General features: G+C 35.2%; 1 protein-coding gene across 1 annotated transcript in view; it reads left to right on the top strand.

Annotated features, from left to right (window-relative positions):
- LOC124793088 (cGMP-dependent protein kinase, isozyme 1-like) overlaps positions 1-12,895 on the top strand; it is a 405,887-nt gene that overhangs the window by 259,406 nt on the left and 133,586 nt on the right. The window contains exons 10-11 of the mRNA XM_047257993.1: positions 3,780-3,999; positions 8,039-8,270. Of these exons, the coding sequence (XP_047113949.1) occupies positions 3,780-3,999; positions 8,039-8,270 (452 nt within the window). The remainder of the gene's footprint in view (positions 1-3,779; positions 4,000-8,038; positions 8,271-12,895) is intronic.

Genomic DNA, 12,895 nt, shown 5'->3' with positions numbered 1-12,895 from the left:
TTAAAAAAATTCAATTGGTTTCTCTTACATGGGGCAGGATATTCTGCAACAGGTATAATTTTTTCTATATCTGGCAAAATTCCTACTACGATAATAAAATATCCTAACAATTATAGGTCAGATTCCATCTCATCTACATTTCTTACAAATGTGTTTTAAAAGTTAACTAGATTTCCTCCAATTTGCCCCCATTATCAAGACATCATCAATAAACAAGAGTTTTTGTCCTATAGAGTAAAACCCTGCATTCACACTTCTTATTCAAGATATTTCCTGAATAAAGTATTCATTAAGTCCAGGTGTAATTAAACATCCAGTTGTAAATGTTTCTTTTTAAATAGTAAAACTTACTACCATCATCTACATAATCAATAAGTCGACATATGTTGCAAATTATCATTCAGTAATGTCATTTGGAATGATGTTCTGGGTTTACTTATCATTGAGACAGAAAGTCTTCATGGCACAAAAATGTGCTGTAAGAATAATATGTGGTACTCACCCACAATCATATTGTAGACATCTGTTTAAGGAGCTGGGCAGTCTGACTATTGCTTCACAGTATATTTACTCTCTCATGAAGTTTGTTCTAAATAACCTAATATAGTTCAAAAGGAACAATAATGAACATAATTACAATACCAGAAGGGAAAATGACATTCATTACTCCACATTAAGTTTGTCTTCATCACAAACAGAGACACAAAATGCTGCAACAATCACTTTTAATCACTTAACCAGTGTAAAAAGTCTGACAAGTAGGAAAGTAAAATCTGAAAAGAAACTGTGAAAGTTTCTCCTTGACAATTCTTTCTATTCTGTTGAATAACTTCTATTCCTGTACTGTCTGAGATCTAGTGAATAGGAGAAAGAAAGGAAGATTGGGTTTGATGTCCCATCAACATTGAGGTCATTACAGATGGTGCATAAGCTCAGATTGTATCAAGGATGGGGAAGGAAATTGGCCATCCTCTTTCAAAGGAACCATCCTGGTAATTGCATGGAGCAATTTAGGGATATCACGGAAAATCTAAATCTGGATATCTGGACACAGGTTTGAACCATCATCCTCATCACGAATGAGAGTCCAGTATGCTAATCACTGCACCACCACCTCACTTGTTGGTGGGTAGGAATTAAGAGCCCACATCTGTATGTCTTTCTTTCTTTTTGTAATATATTTTTTAAAAAATTAGAAATGTTCAGAATGTAACCATAAGTACAAATTAATTTATGATGCAAATGTAAACTAACTTGTTCCACATCATTATGATCTGTCATGCAGAATGATCTATGAAACATGTAACTAACTAATTACATTAAAATAATAATCATCTACACTATCAGTAATTGTGTGCATTTGAATGTTCTGCTGAGTTGTTTGTTTCCAATTTATGCACAATATGTCAATAACTGAACCATTTGTCTTCTTCAGATGCTACAGGTTTTGCTATTATGTGTTCTCTCTCTTCATGGAGTCCAACCAGACTGTGAACAATTATTGGTTGCACGCTGCTATTATAGCTGAACTCGAATTTCAATGCCCACTACACCTCTTGTGCACATTAGTTTTTTAAAGGTGGTACTGATATACTGTGAAAGGTAAATGCTCCAAGTGTCTTCCAACTCAGATGGATGTGATGGCCAGCAATATTTTAGTAAATTGATGGCCAGCCCTCAAGCATTAGTTAAATAGAAACTGCTGTCTCTGTTTATTAGATTTTCTGACATCATTTGTTAAACTGAAAGTTCCTTCCCTGCTTATTAGGTTTTCTGGTAACTTTATTTTTATAGACTCCTTAATTATGCTATCCCAGAATCTTGGCATTTGCTCCATGATATTGATCTCATCAGATTGCTCGTTGAAATATTGTGTATAAGATGGAAACAACAGCTCAGCAGAACACTTTGAAGCACACTGTTAATCATCTGTGCTGAGAAAACCTGATACATCACAGCAGTATCATTCTTATCTTTTTGTTTGTTTGACACTGAACACTACTATGACACTTACCTATCAGTTGTTCAATAACAGAGTACCTAATCTTATGCTGTCACTAATGATACATAGTTTTACACTCATTGATAATTACTTTTCTGAATTTTTTTATCTTTACTAATGGCATCACTACTGTCACCAAGTTCATAAATAAATAATACAACTTTCTCCATTTTATCAGGTAACAAAAATATCATCATAAGAATGGTTTTTCTCAAGAAATTCAATTATAGACTAAATAGCTGTCACACTGTCAGTAATATTATGTAAATCCTCAACATTTTTGTTAGGTATTGCAACAACACTTTTACAATTACTAATATTCCATCCATTCCCAGTGCTTTCAATTTTTCCTTGAAAAAAATAAAATATTTCTTCTGTTCATCGTTTAGCCTACGAATCAACATAGCTATCATTCTCTGTAATATCAGAAACACATCATCATTTTCTCCCCTCCCTCTTTCAGAATTGTTTCTACATCTATTTACATTTAAATTTTCTTCAGTTAACACAGTGTTCATATCTTTCTTATCTGGCTCTGTCACTAGCTATTTAATTCTTAAGTCATCGTTTCAATCACTTAGCCTATCATTTTCTGAAAAGTGACTAGTTTCTACCCAATAATAATATTCTATTACTTTAATAAGGCAATGTAAAGTCAAGTATGGAATAACAACAATATGGAAAGGATACATTACTCACAACATAGAGAAGGTGTTGAGTTGCAAGCAGGCACAATGAAAGAGACTGCTAAAATATTAAGCTTTTGGACATTTTCCTTCTTCCAAAGTAGAAAACACACTCACAATCATCCAAGCTCAACTCGCACACACATTGCCACTGTCTCCAGCCTTTTGGGCCTCCTGCCATATTGTATTTATAAGTGTGATTTTCATTTTGGATGAAGGACTTCGTCTGAGAGCATTATATTTTGGCAGTCCTTTTCATTTTGCCTCTCTGCATCTCAACACCTCATCTATGTGGTGAGTAGCAGCATGTCCTGTCCATGTTGTTGTTGACTTAATTACTTCTTCATCCTCCTCTTGATTATGTGTGTTCATTGCCCTTATCTGTATCTTTCAGTTTGATTGGTTTAAAAGTTGTTCTTACAACAGACATTACATTTATAGTACAACAACATTTTTTAAAATGATTGCTTATTGTTACACTTGAACCTTAATGTTCTATATTCCTATTATTTGCCCATATATTACTCTGCTCATTTTCCTCTAAATTGTAGACCGTCAATGGAGCAACCACTAGCCTTCCACTATCAGTTTGTCAAGTGGTCAAATCTCCGCATGTCATTGAGACTGTAGAACCCAGGCAGTAAATATGCATAAGGACATGGCACATAAAACATGAAAAATATGTTGGGTTGGTCATATAAATATTGTGCAGAAAACACACTACCAGCTTAAATGTAATACTATATTGGAAACAAGTTGCAGCACATAATATTTATTCCGCTACTGCTCTATCGTCAGGCTGACAATCTGTCAGTTGTAGATGCAATATATACTAAATTTATAAATAAAATGTTTGTTCATTTTGAACAAAATTATTATGGTATGATCCCAAAAAGGTGGAGGCAAGGAAGAAAGGAAAAATTTTTCAGATAATTCAGGGTTAATTCAGTGTGAACTTTTTTTATTTTCTTTTTTTAATTACCCACATTCCTCTCAGTCATGAGTGCATATATAACTGTGGTTGAATAAATGTCATTTGTGCCATTATTTCACAATGGAGAAATTTAGAAAGAAATATTGTACTTTTCCAGAGCATGAAGATTTGAAACTTTCTGATCTTGAAGAGATAGCTACTCTTGGTGTTGGAGGATTTGGAAGAGTTGAGTTAGTAGTGAGCCGAACCAATAAAAATCTTGTGTTTGCACTGAAGAAGCTGAAAAAATCATATGTTGTGGAACAACAGCAAGAACAGCATGCTTATAATGAGAAGAATGTTATGCTTCGATGCAAAGACTGTCCTTTCATATCAAGGTTGTCATACAGTGCTACATCTTTGTGTTTTGTGTCCATAGTTTACTGTGATCTAAGTTTAATACTGTGTTGTTTCTGTTAATGAATACATAAATGTTTCTTTACGTTCTGTGAGTGAAGTCAAGTGGAATTCGGGATATAGTCTTTCTGATAGGTGTTTGTATGAAATGACATACTTGTTAGGTAGTAGTCTGTAGATCCATACATCATTCCACAATGATTTTAGACAAGTCAGTGTAATACTGTTCTGTAACACAATTAAAAATGAATGTACTCATATATGAAAGCATCTAATTACTAACAGAATTACTTTCACAAGGTTTTATTTACTGAGTTAATATTATTTTATACATATACACATGTGCAAATAGGTTAGCTGATAATATCAAAATTAATGTTACATTATTCACTCATACTGAGTAACTAGTAATCAGACATATTTCACAGGCTTCACTTTTACCAACTTCTGAAGTTACCTGGTAGTGTACACAGTCCTTCCAAAAAGTTATGAGACTGATTTGATTCCTGGCCTATAGGTAGCATCAGTGGAGTAATTACAATGTCAGCTTCAACTAACAACTGTAAAAAAACATACATACATTTGACCAATAAGATGTGAGCAGGCAGTGTTCAATAGTAGATGTACAGCGACAGCAATTGAGCATTGTTATGTCACAAGTCTCAATGGAGTAAATATCTCCAAATGAAGTGTTCAAAACCTTCTCCAGAAAGTTCTGAAGAGGAGAAAAGTTTGTGCAAAATTTATCCTGCACATGAGTCCCGACGATGTGTCGATACCTGCCACAACTTGACTGGAATTGAAAACATACTTCTCTTCTCAGAGAAAAATCATCATGGGGGACAAGACTTATTGACTTCAATACAAATGTACCACAAAATGACAAAGAGCAGAAATTCCCATAAAGGGACAATGTTTGGCCAACATAACCAATATTGAAGCCAATGGGACACACTACTCGAGCAAAATCCTAAAGAGGAAGTTTGCTGACAGTTTCACTTGGTTGTATGAATAATCTGTCCACTGTACTATATAGGACACCTGAAGTATTAAAATGACAGCCCTAACTTTTAAATACTTTTCATTAATCCAGCCTCAAAACTTTCAGAACTGACAGGGTATATTGCATATTTAATAGGTTATATTTTGTCATTTTAAATTTATTGGTTTTAGTTATTTATTTAACCTTTTTGGGAGTTAATTGTATATTTTGTTAGTCTACTAGAAAATATTGTTTTTAATTTTTCATTGTCCTTCTCTGGTAACTGTAAAAAAATACAGCTCCTCTTTTACAACCATGGTCCTGCTACTTTAATTACCATTACAAGTGTTTTTGATATGTCGAATAAATTGATATAAGTGCACACATCACACAGTTAGATTCTAGTGTCACATTTTCTGGCAAATTGTAGAACAAATCATGGCATATTTGTATCTTTTAATGCGTCATGTATTTGCAAGTAGAAATATATGATGTTATATCTGCTTGTCATATCTGTCAGCTTGATGTGAAGCAAAATAATTTTTGTTGGAATCTTTTACACGTTTTTATCTTTGGAAAAGATTGCTAAGCTGCAGCCTTGAATTTTCACCAAAATAAATGTGACCATAATGCATATCAATAAATAGCCTTTCCAGATTGGAGCAGTAGACACACATACACACGTGCACACAAACCCACACACACACACACACACACACACACACACACACACACACACACACACACACACACACACCTAAAAAGCAGCTTGCACACTCATCTGCAGTCTCAGAGAGCTGAGACCACACTGCAGTGTTGCGTTTATGTGAGTGTGTGTGTGTGTGTGTGTGTGTGCATGTGTGTATGTGTGTCTATTGCTGACAAAGGCCTTAATGTCCGACAGATTTAATTGTGTGAATCTTTTTATTGTGCCTATTGCGACTCAGCATCTCCACTATATGAAACGTATAACATTTATTATCATCATGCAATACAGATACTTTCAAGCAGAACTGCATAGGTTAAGGATAAGATCAGAATGAGAATTAGAAATGGCCAAAATATCCTCATATTATTGTAACTAACTAGCTTGTAGAACTGCAAAATGACAGAGATTTTTGAACTGCATGTTTATTAACACCTCTGAAAAAGTGTACAGTAACTTACAAATACAACAAACACCAGAAATAAAGCTATAATGGCTTCTTTGTAACAGTTTACCTCCACAAATATGTTGCATGAATGTATTATTTTATTGACATTACAAACATGGTGAACTACATTTTCTTTAAAAAATAAGAAGAATAATGTATAACTTTATTACTCTGAGCAACTGAAAATCTATTCTACAGAATTTATCTTGTTTTTACTGATTTCTGTCTTTTCTTACATCTGAAAAAAATGATATATTCAGCAGTTTTGTAGGGTCAGAAATGTTCACACATTGGTTCCAGTTGGATTGCAGCAGATTTTAATAATCTGGTGACCTTGTTGGGCAAGCTAGGGTTTGGCAAGCATGAAGACAAGCAGTGAAAACTCTGGGTGTGTGTGGGAGGGTATGATCTTGCTGAAATGTAAGTTCAGGATGACTTGCCATGAAGGGCAACAAAACAGGGTGTAGAAGATCATCGATGTACCACAGTGCTGTAAGGGTGCCGCGATGACAACCGAATGGGTCCTGCTATGAAATGAAATGGCACTCGGCCCATGACTTCTGTGTGTCAGACCATATGGCAGAGGACAGTTGGGTTGGTACACCACCACTGTCTGGGGCATCTCCAGACATGTCTTTGCTGGTCACTGGGTCCTGGAATCTCATTCACTAGAGCTGAATTGTCCTCAGTGATGAGATGCACTTTGAATTGAGCACTTGTGACCAGTAAAGACATGTCTGGAGATGCTGCAGACAGTGTTGGAATACCAACCTGACTGTCATGCGCCATACAGCCCAAAAACCTGTAGTGATGGTCCAGGCTGCCATTTCATTTCATAGCAGGCTACATTTGGTTGTCATCTGTGGCACCCTTACAGCACAACACCCTTATGGCACAGCAGTACATCGACAATATTCTACCCCCCATTTTCTTTCCCTTCATGGCAAGCCATCCTGGGCTCATATCTCAGCAAGATAATGCCCAGCCACACAAGATGAGAGTCTCTACTGCTTGTCTTCCTGCTTGCCAACCCTTACTTTGGTCAGATAGGTCACCAGATCCTTCCTCAACTGAGAATGTTTGGAGTATTATAGGGAGCGCCCTCCAACCAGCTCCGAATTTTGGTGGTCTAACACGCCAATTGCATAGGGCACAAGTGCGAGAAAGAGACCAACATGTTACTACTGTGCTAAGTTCATGAAGAACTTTCTCTTGAAAAAAAAAAAATCATCCAATTTTCTGAAGTTCTAATCATTTGTTTGTCTGACAAGTACATGACATCTAACGATTTCCATCAAATTTGGATAATTCATTTGTGGTGTGCCTTTTTTTCTTCTTAGAGTGTATTTACTCCCCTGTGCTAAGAAAGTCTGTTTTGCTTAAGAAGTTCAGAAGTTCTTGGAATGTCTTCTCACTCATACTGTTCCACACATTTTTAATTGGACATGTTGCTAGTTGTGAACTTACAATCAAGGATTTTTTCTATTAACTCCAGTCTCATTGGTATTCTTTGCAATTGGTCTTTATTGTGATATTCATTGTTTTAAATTCATAATTAGGTTACACTAAATCCAAATAACAAAACAGTTTTGAACATTACTTGATATCTAGTTTATCATGGGTGCTGTGTATAATTGTGCGAATTAGATGTTTCATAAGTAAATGATATGAACCCCTGTACTGTTAATCATTTTTTGGATGTGTATGATGAAAAGCTCCATTGCATGTAGTCTCGTACAAACATTTAGTGCAATTAGATAAATGAGCAACAGCGACACTTTCTCATTTATGTCAGTTCTTAAATACCCCACTTTGTGTTTCCGTTTGGAAGAAAAAAACATTTGCAAATAATAGAATTTACACAGTTTTTTTGTTTTTCTACAGGTTGTATCGGACATATCGTGATTCAAGGTATGTTTACTTTTTGATGGAACCATGTCTTGGAGGTGATGTATTTTCTCTACTTCAGAGACGTCATCTTTTTGATGAGAAGACAGCTCGTTTCATGACAGCTTGTGTAGTGGAAGCACTAGACTATCTACACACTCGTGGTTTCATCTATCGTGATTTGAAACCTGAAAATCTCCTCTTGGATTCGAAAGGTTATATTAAAATGGTAAGTTTATTATAGAATATCAGACAAACATTTAGAAAATTAAGACATTTAACTGTTAATTTTTCTAATTATGTCCTTTATGCATTAACTACACATATCTTTTTTCAATATCATTGTTCAGGTTGGATTCGATTGGCTCTGTTGTGCACAGCAACTGTGCTGTATTTCAAATGGGAAGAAAGTCAGCAATCAGTCATGATTCAGTCTCTACTTTATTGCAGATCTACATTTCAGCTACAATATAGCTTGTTTACAAGCCTGCTGAGTCCACATGCCTTAGTTCATATGCACTGATCATAGCTTTATTATAGCTGAAATCTAAATCTTTAGTAAGACTGAACTGCAACTCATTGCTGACTTCCTTTCTGTTTGAAAATCATTCTTGGTTTTTATTATGAAAGTTCTCCATGGGAAAATAAATAAAAAAAAAGGGTTTGTTTGCATGACCATCATAGCTATTTCATAAAAATTATTATTGGTCTTTCCATCTCAGGGTTACTACAGTCAAATATTAATAGTGCATAACAATGTTTCATTCTGACAGTGTGTTAATTCTGTAAATATTAGCTTATCAAATTACCACATTGTATTCATCTATTTTGACAATCTCCTGACAAATGATCAGTAGTAGGTATTATATTCAAATGATCTATGTATCTGTTTTATACTTTTTGACATGTTCCACAACCATGAGAATCATCTCATTTTTTGGATCTATGGAACAAAACCTGAGTCTAATCTATTCTAGTCTAATGAGAATGTTTCATCAGTTGTGTTTCACTTTTATTTATAAATCAGTTTCTATGGCAATTTTTTGTTTATCCTTTTCTTTATGTATTCTGAAGTCCTCCAATGACAACAAAAGTAAAAGGAATGGACACCATAACATGTAAACAAGAAGCAAAAATACCAATTACCATAGAAGGTACTTAATAAATAAGAGCAAAACGGATACTCTTTAATTACAGTTAGCTTAAGACAGAAAAACTTATAGTAATTGACAAATAAATGAGCTTTACAAGCTAAATAACAATAAATGTATACAATATAACACTGTAGGATATCATGAAAGTGATTGATTATACAAGATGATGCAGGTGAGGGGAATTATTTGCTTCTCATCTTGTATGTTAACAAGGTTGTACAGTTCAGTCACAGTCCAGCATTGCCAAGAAGTGTTGAATCCCATTCAGTTTTGGTTTACTAATCTCATATGTATTTATTTCTGAAACATAATCTTTTTTAAATTCAGGTGGTCAACAGTGACTACATGAAGCAATATATGAAGACAATCTGACAATCTGACAGCCTTTACCAGCCATCAACATGTTTTTAATACTTTATTTTACATTTGTAGATTTTTACCACACTTTAGGTACTTCAGATAAATTTTTAGATGTGAAGTAGTAACTGTAAAAAATATATGTATTTTGTGTAAAGAAACCTTATGTTAAAATGACACATTCCGCATCATTATGAAATGTCATACTCATAATCAACAGAACAAGGATTAATATATATATGTATGTATGTATGCATTTAGTGTCAAAATGGATGCTGTTATGATGTTTCTATCCAAGATGCACAGCTTTATTTTGGTGCATGCATTTATACAAAAAGTGACCTAACTTCACAATGACGCTTTCACAACACTAGTGAGCAAAGATTGTAGAGTCATTTTCTTAGAATCATGGTTGTTGTAACTCTATTTCTTATTTTCTGGTTCATTATGGTTTCATTGGCCTGTTATCTGACATCCAGTTTGAACAAAGGCGTTCTCTTTAGCTTTCAATTCATCAGGCTTCTCAGCTGTACACATACAGGTTGCACCTACACTTAGTTATCTCATCTGCTCACTCTCCCTTAGGTCATTGACTTAGTTTCTCCTTATCTCTTGAGATCCAGTAAGGAACTTTCTTAACTTATTTACTATCCACTCATCTGGCTTAATGTCCTGCTTACCCCTACTTTATTTTCAGTGGCAGTGATAATTATGTTTTCCATCTCATTTTGTTGTCTGATCTATTTGTTAAATGACCTACATCTCTTGGTGATAATCAATAAGCACTTTGCCATTGCCTATTGAGCAACCCTTCATTTTTGAATGGTTTTTGCTGTAAAACTAAATGTCTTTCTGCCATAAGTCAAATCTGGAAATGCACAATGACTTCCAGAGATATTGTAAACATTTATTTGAAAACCATTTACTTTACCAAAAGCAATCCAGACTACTTTTAATATTCTATTCTCTTTTCCTGTCTGTCTGGCTATTACCTTCATCTAATGCAGATACAGAAAATCATCAGTTGGTTTTATGACTTCATAGTTAATTTGTATAATTATCTTATGATGTGACAATGACATGTTGTTTAAGTCTTATCATGGTTAATTTTCAAGCTACTTTCACACTATCTCTATAAACTCTTCCATTAGTTGTTGAGGTTTATCTGCCTAGATTTAAACATTAAAATGTCATCTGCAAAATGAAGGTGATTCAGGTATGTACCATAGATACAGTACTCATTTTGCTTTTTTCCTGTTTCGAGTTGTGAAGAATACCTCTAGGATTGCTTAGAACAGTTACAGTGGTATGAAATTTTCCTTTAGATAGCACATTCAAGAAAATGCAGTTAACATAAGAAAAAAATGATTTATAATTTTTTCTCTCAATGCACTCCAGTGTTAATGTACAAGAGTTATTAGTTTTGTGAAAAGCTTTCAAGTTACTCTAAAAAAAAAGTTATTTATTGTTAAAAAGAACAGTATCAATGTGGCATCATGGAGATTGTCATTTCAGAATCTGTGGCTTGCTTGGTAGGCGCAACAATGACCAATTTATATTCTGCGTTGTTGGCAGATGGGGAGGGGGGGGGGGGGGGGGGGGGGGGGAGGGAGGGCAGCCACAATCAGATTCTTTTGAAAGAAAATTAAATGCATTGAATAAAAGTCCACTAAAGGCATAATAAATTTAGGCAATACTTGTGACTGTGTTAGTTACAATAGTACAAATGCAAACATCAACAATTTGATGGCATAACAAAACCAGTTTTATGGCATTACAAAATCTCCTTCTTTTGCCCTTATTCAGTTCATAGTTTCTCACTTTCCACATGAAGTCTGACAGATTTAACAGTAAAGTAACAATTCAGAAAATAGTGGAGGCATTAGATCATTACCTGACACACAAACAAATCTGTTTATTGCCTGTCAATGACTCAGCACCTGTATGATGTTTTTTTTTTTCTTTTTTTTTTTTTCGGGATGAAGTGAAGGTTGAAAATTTGTACCAAGGCCAGGATTCAAACATGGGTCTTCTTCTCACTATACTAGGGGGATATGTTAACCATAACTCCACTGTGGTGCAGATGCTTTGCATTACTCCATGGACAACCCTAGCACACCTCCCTCCTCAATCCAAATTCCCATTCATGCCTCAGCACACTTGATATTCCCCCTAAACTCTAACAGCAGTGCAGAGGCTCTGCAGCTATATTGGAATAACACCTCAGCATCGAATGAATTGGGGGATCTGGCATAAGACCCAGGCATAGGTGCTTTAATCAAATGAAACTATATGGTTACAGAGACCTTTTCATGTCTCAAACATCTATGATGTATATATGCAGACTGAAGTGACAAATGAAAATTTGTACCAAAGCCAGGTTTTGAACCCAGGTCTCCTGCTCATTAGGCAGCTGCACTAACCACTACACCATACTTTGCCCAACTGCATGGATTACTATTGCACTCCTCCCTTATCAATACAAACTCCTTATCACATCTCAGCCCACTTGGTGTTCCCCCTAAACTCAAACATCTATGCAGAGGCTCTCCAGGTGTATCAGAATGGCACCTCAGCATCAAATGAAATGGTGGAGCCTGCCTGAAACCCAGGCAAAGGTGCTTTAATCACATGAAACTATACAGCTCCAGAGACCTTTACAAGTCTCATACACCTATTACGTATATAGGCCTAAACATCATAGATGTTTATAGATGTTTGAGATGTGAAAAAGCCTCTGGAATCATATAGCTTCATTTTATTAGAACACCTATGCCTGGGTTTCAGGGAAGATCCCCCACTTTGTTTGATGCTGAGTAGCAATTCCAATACAACTGGAGGGTCTCTGCAGTGCTGTTCAAGTTTAGAGGGAATATCAAATGCCTGAGGTGTGAATGAGAATTTGGAGTACGGAGGACAGTCCATGTAGTTGTGCAAAGCCACTGTGCCAGGGTGATGTAGTGGTTAGCCCATCTGACTAGTGAGCAAGAGACTGGGGTTTGAATAATGGCCATGGTACAAATTTTCATCCATTCCTTCAGTCTGCACATATACATAATAGATGTGTGAGACTTGGAAAGGTCTCTGGAACCATACAGTTCCATATGATCAACACCTGTACTATATGCTGAGTTCTCAACTTTACTTCTAAATTACATACATTTTGCCAGGATTTTCCATATCATGTGAACTCTGACTGATGAATACATAAATCTAGTATCCTCACTTTGACTAAATTAGTGTCTTGTTTCTCAAAGGCTGATACTACAATTTTTGTGCAAATTGAGTCAAAAGTATTTTCAGAATCTGTGTTCTACAATTTTCTTTCATAAATTACAAGTGT

Source organism: Schistocerca piceifrons, chromosome 1, assembly GCF_021461385.2.
Source record: "Schistocerca piceifrons isolate TAMUIC-IGC-003096 chromosome 1, iqSchPice1.1, whole genome shotgun sequence".
In the NCBI taxonomy this organism is placed as follows: domain Eukaryota; kingdom Metazoa; phylum Arthropoda; class Insecta; order Orthoptera; family Acrididae; genus Schistocerca; species Schistocerca piceifrons.
This window is presented reverse-complemented; position numbering and strand designations above follow the sequence as displayed.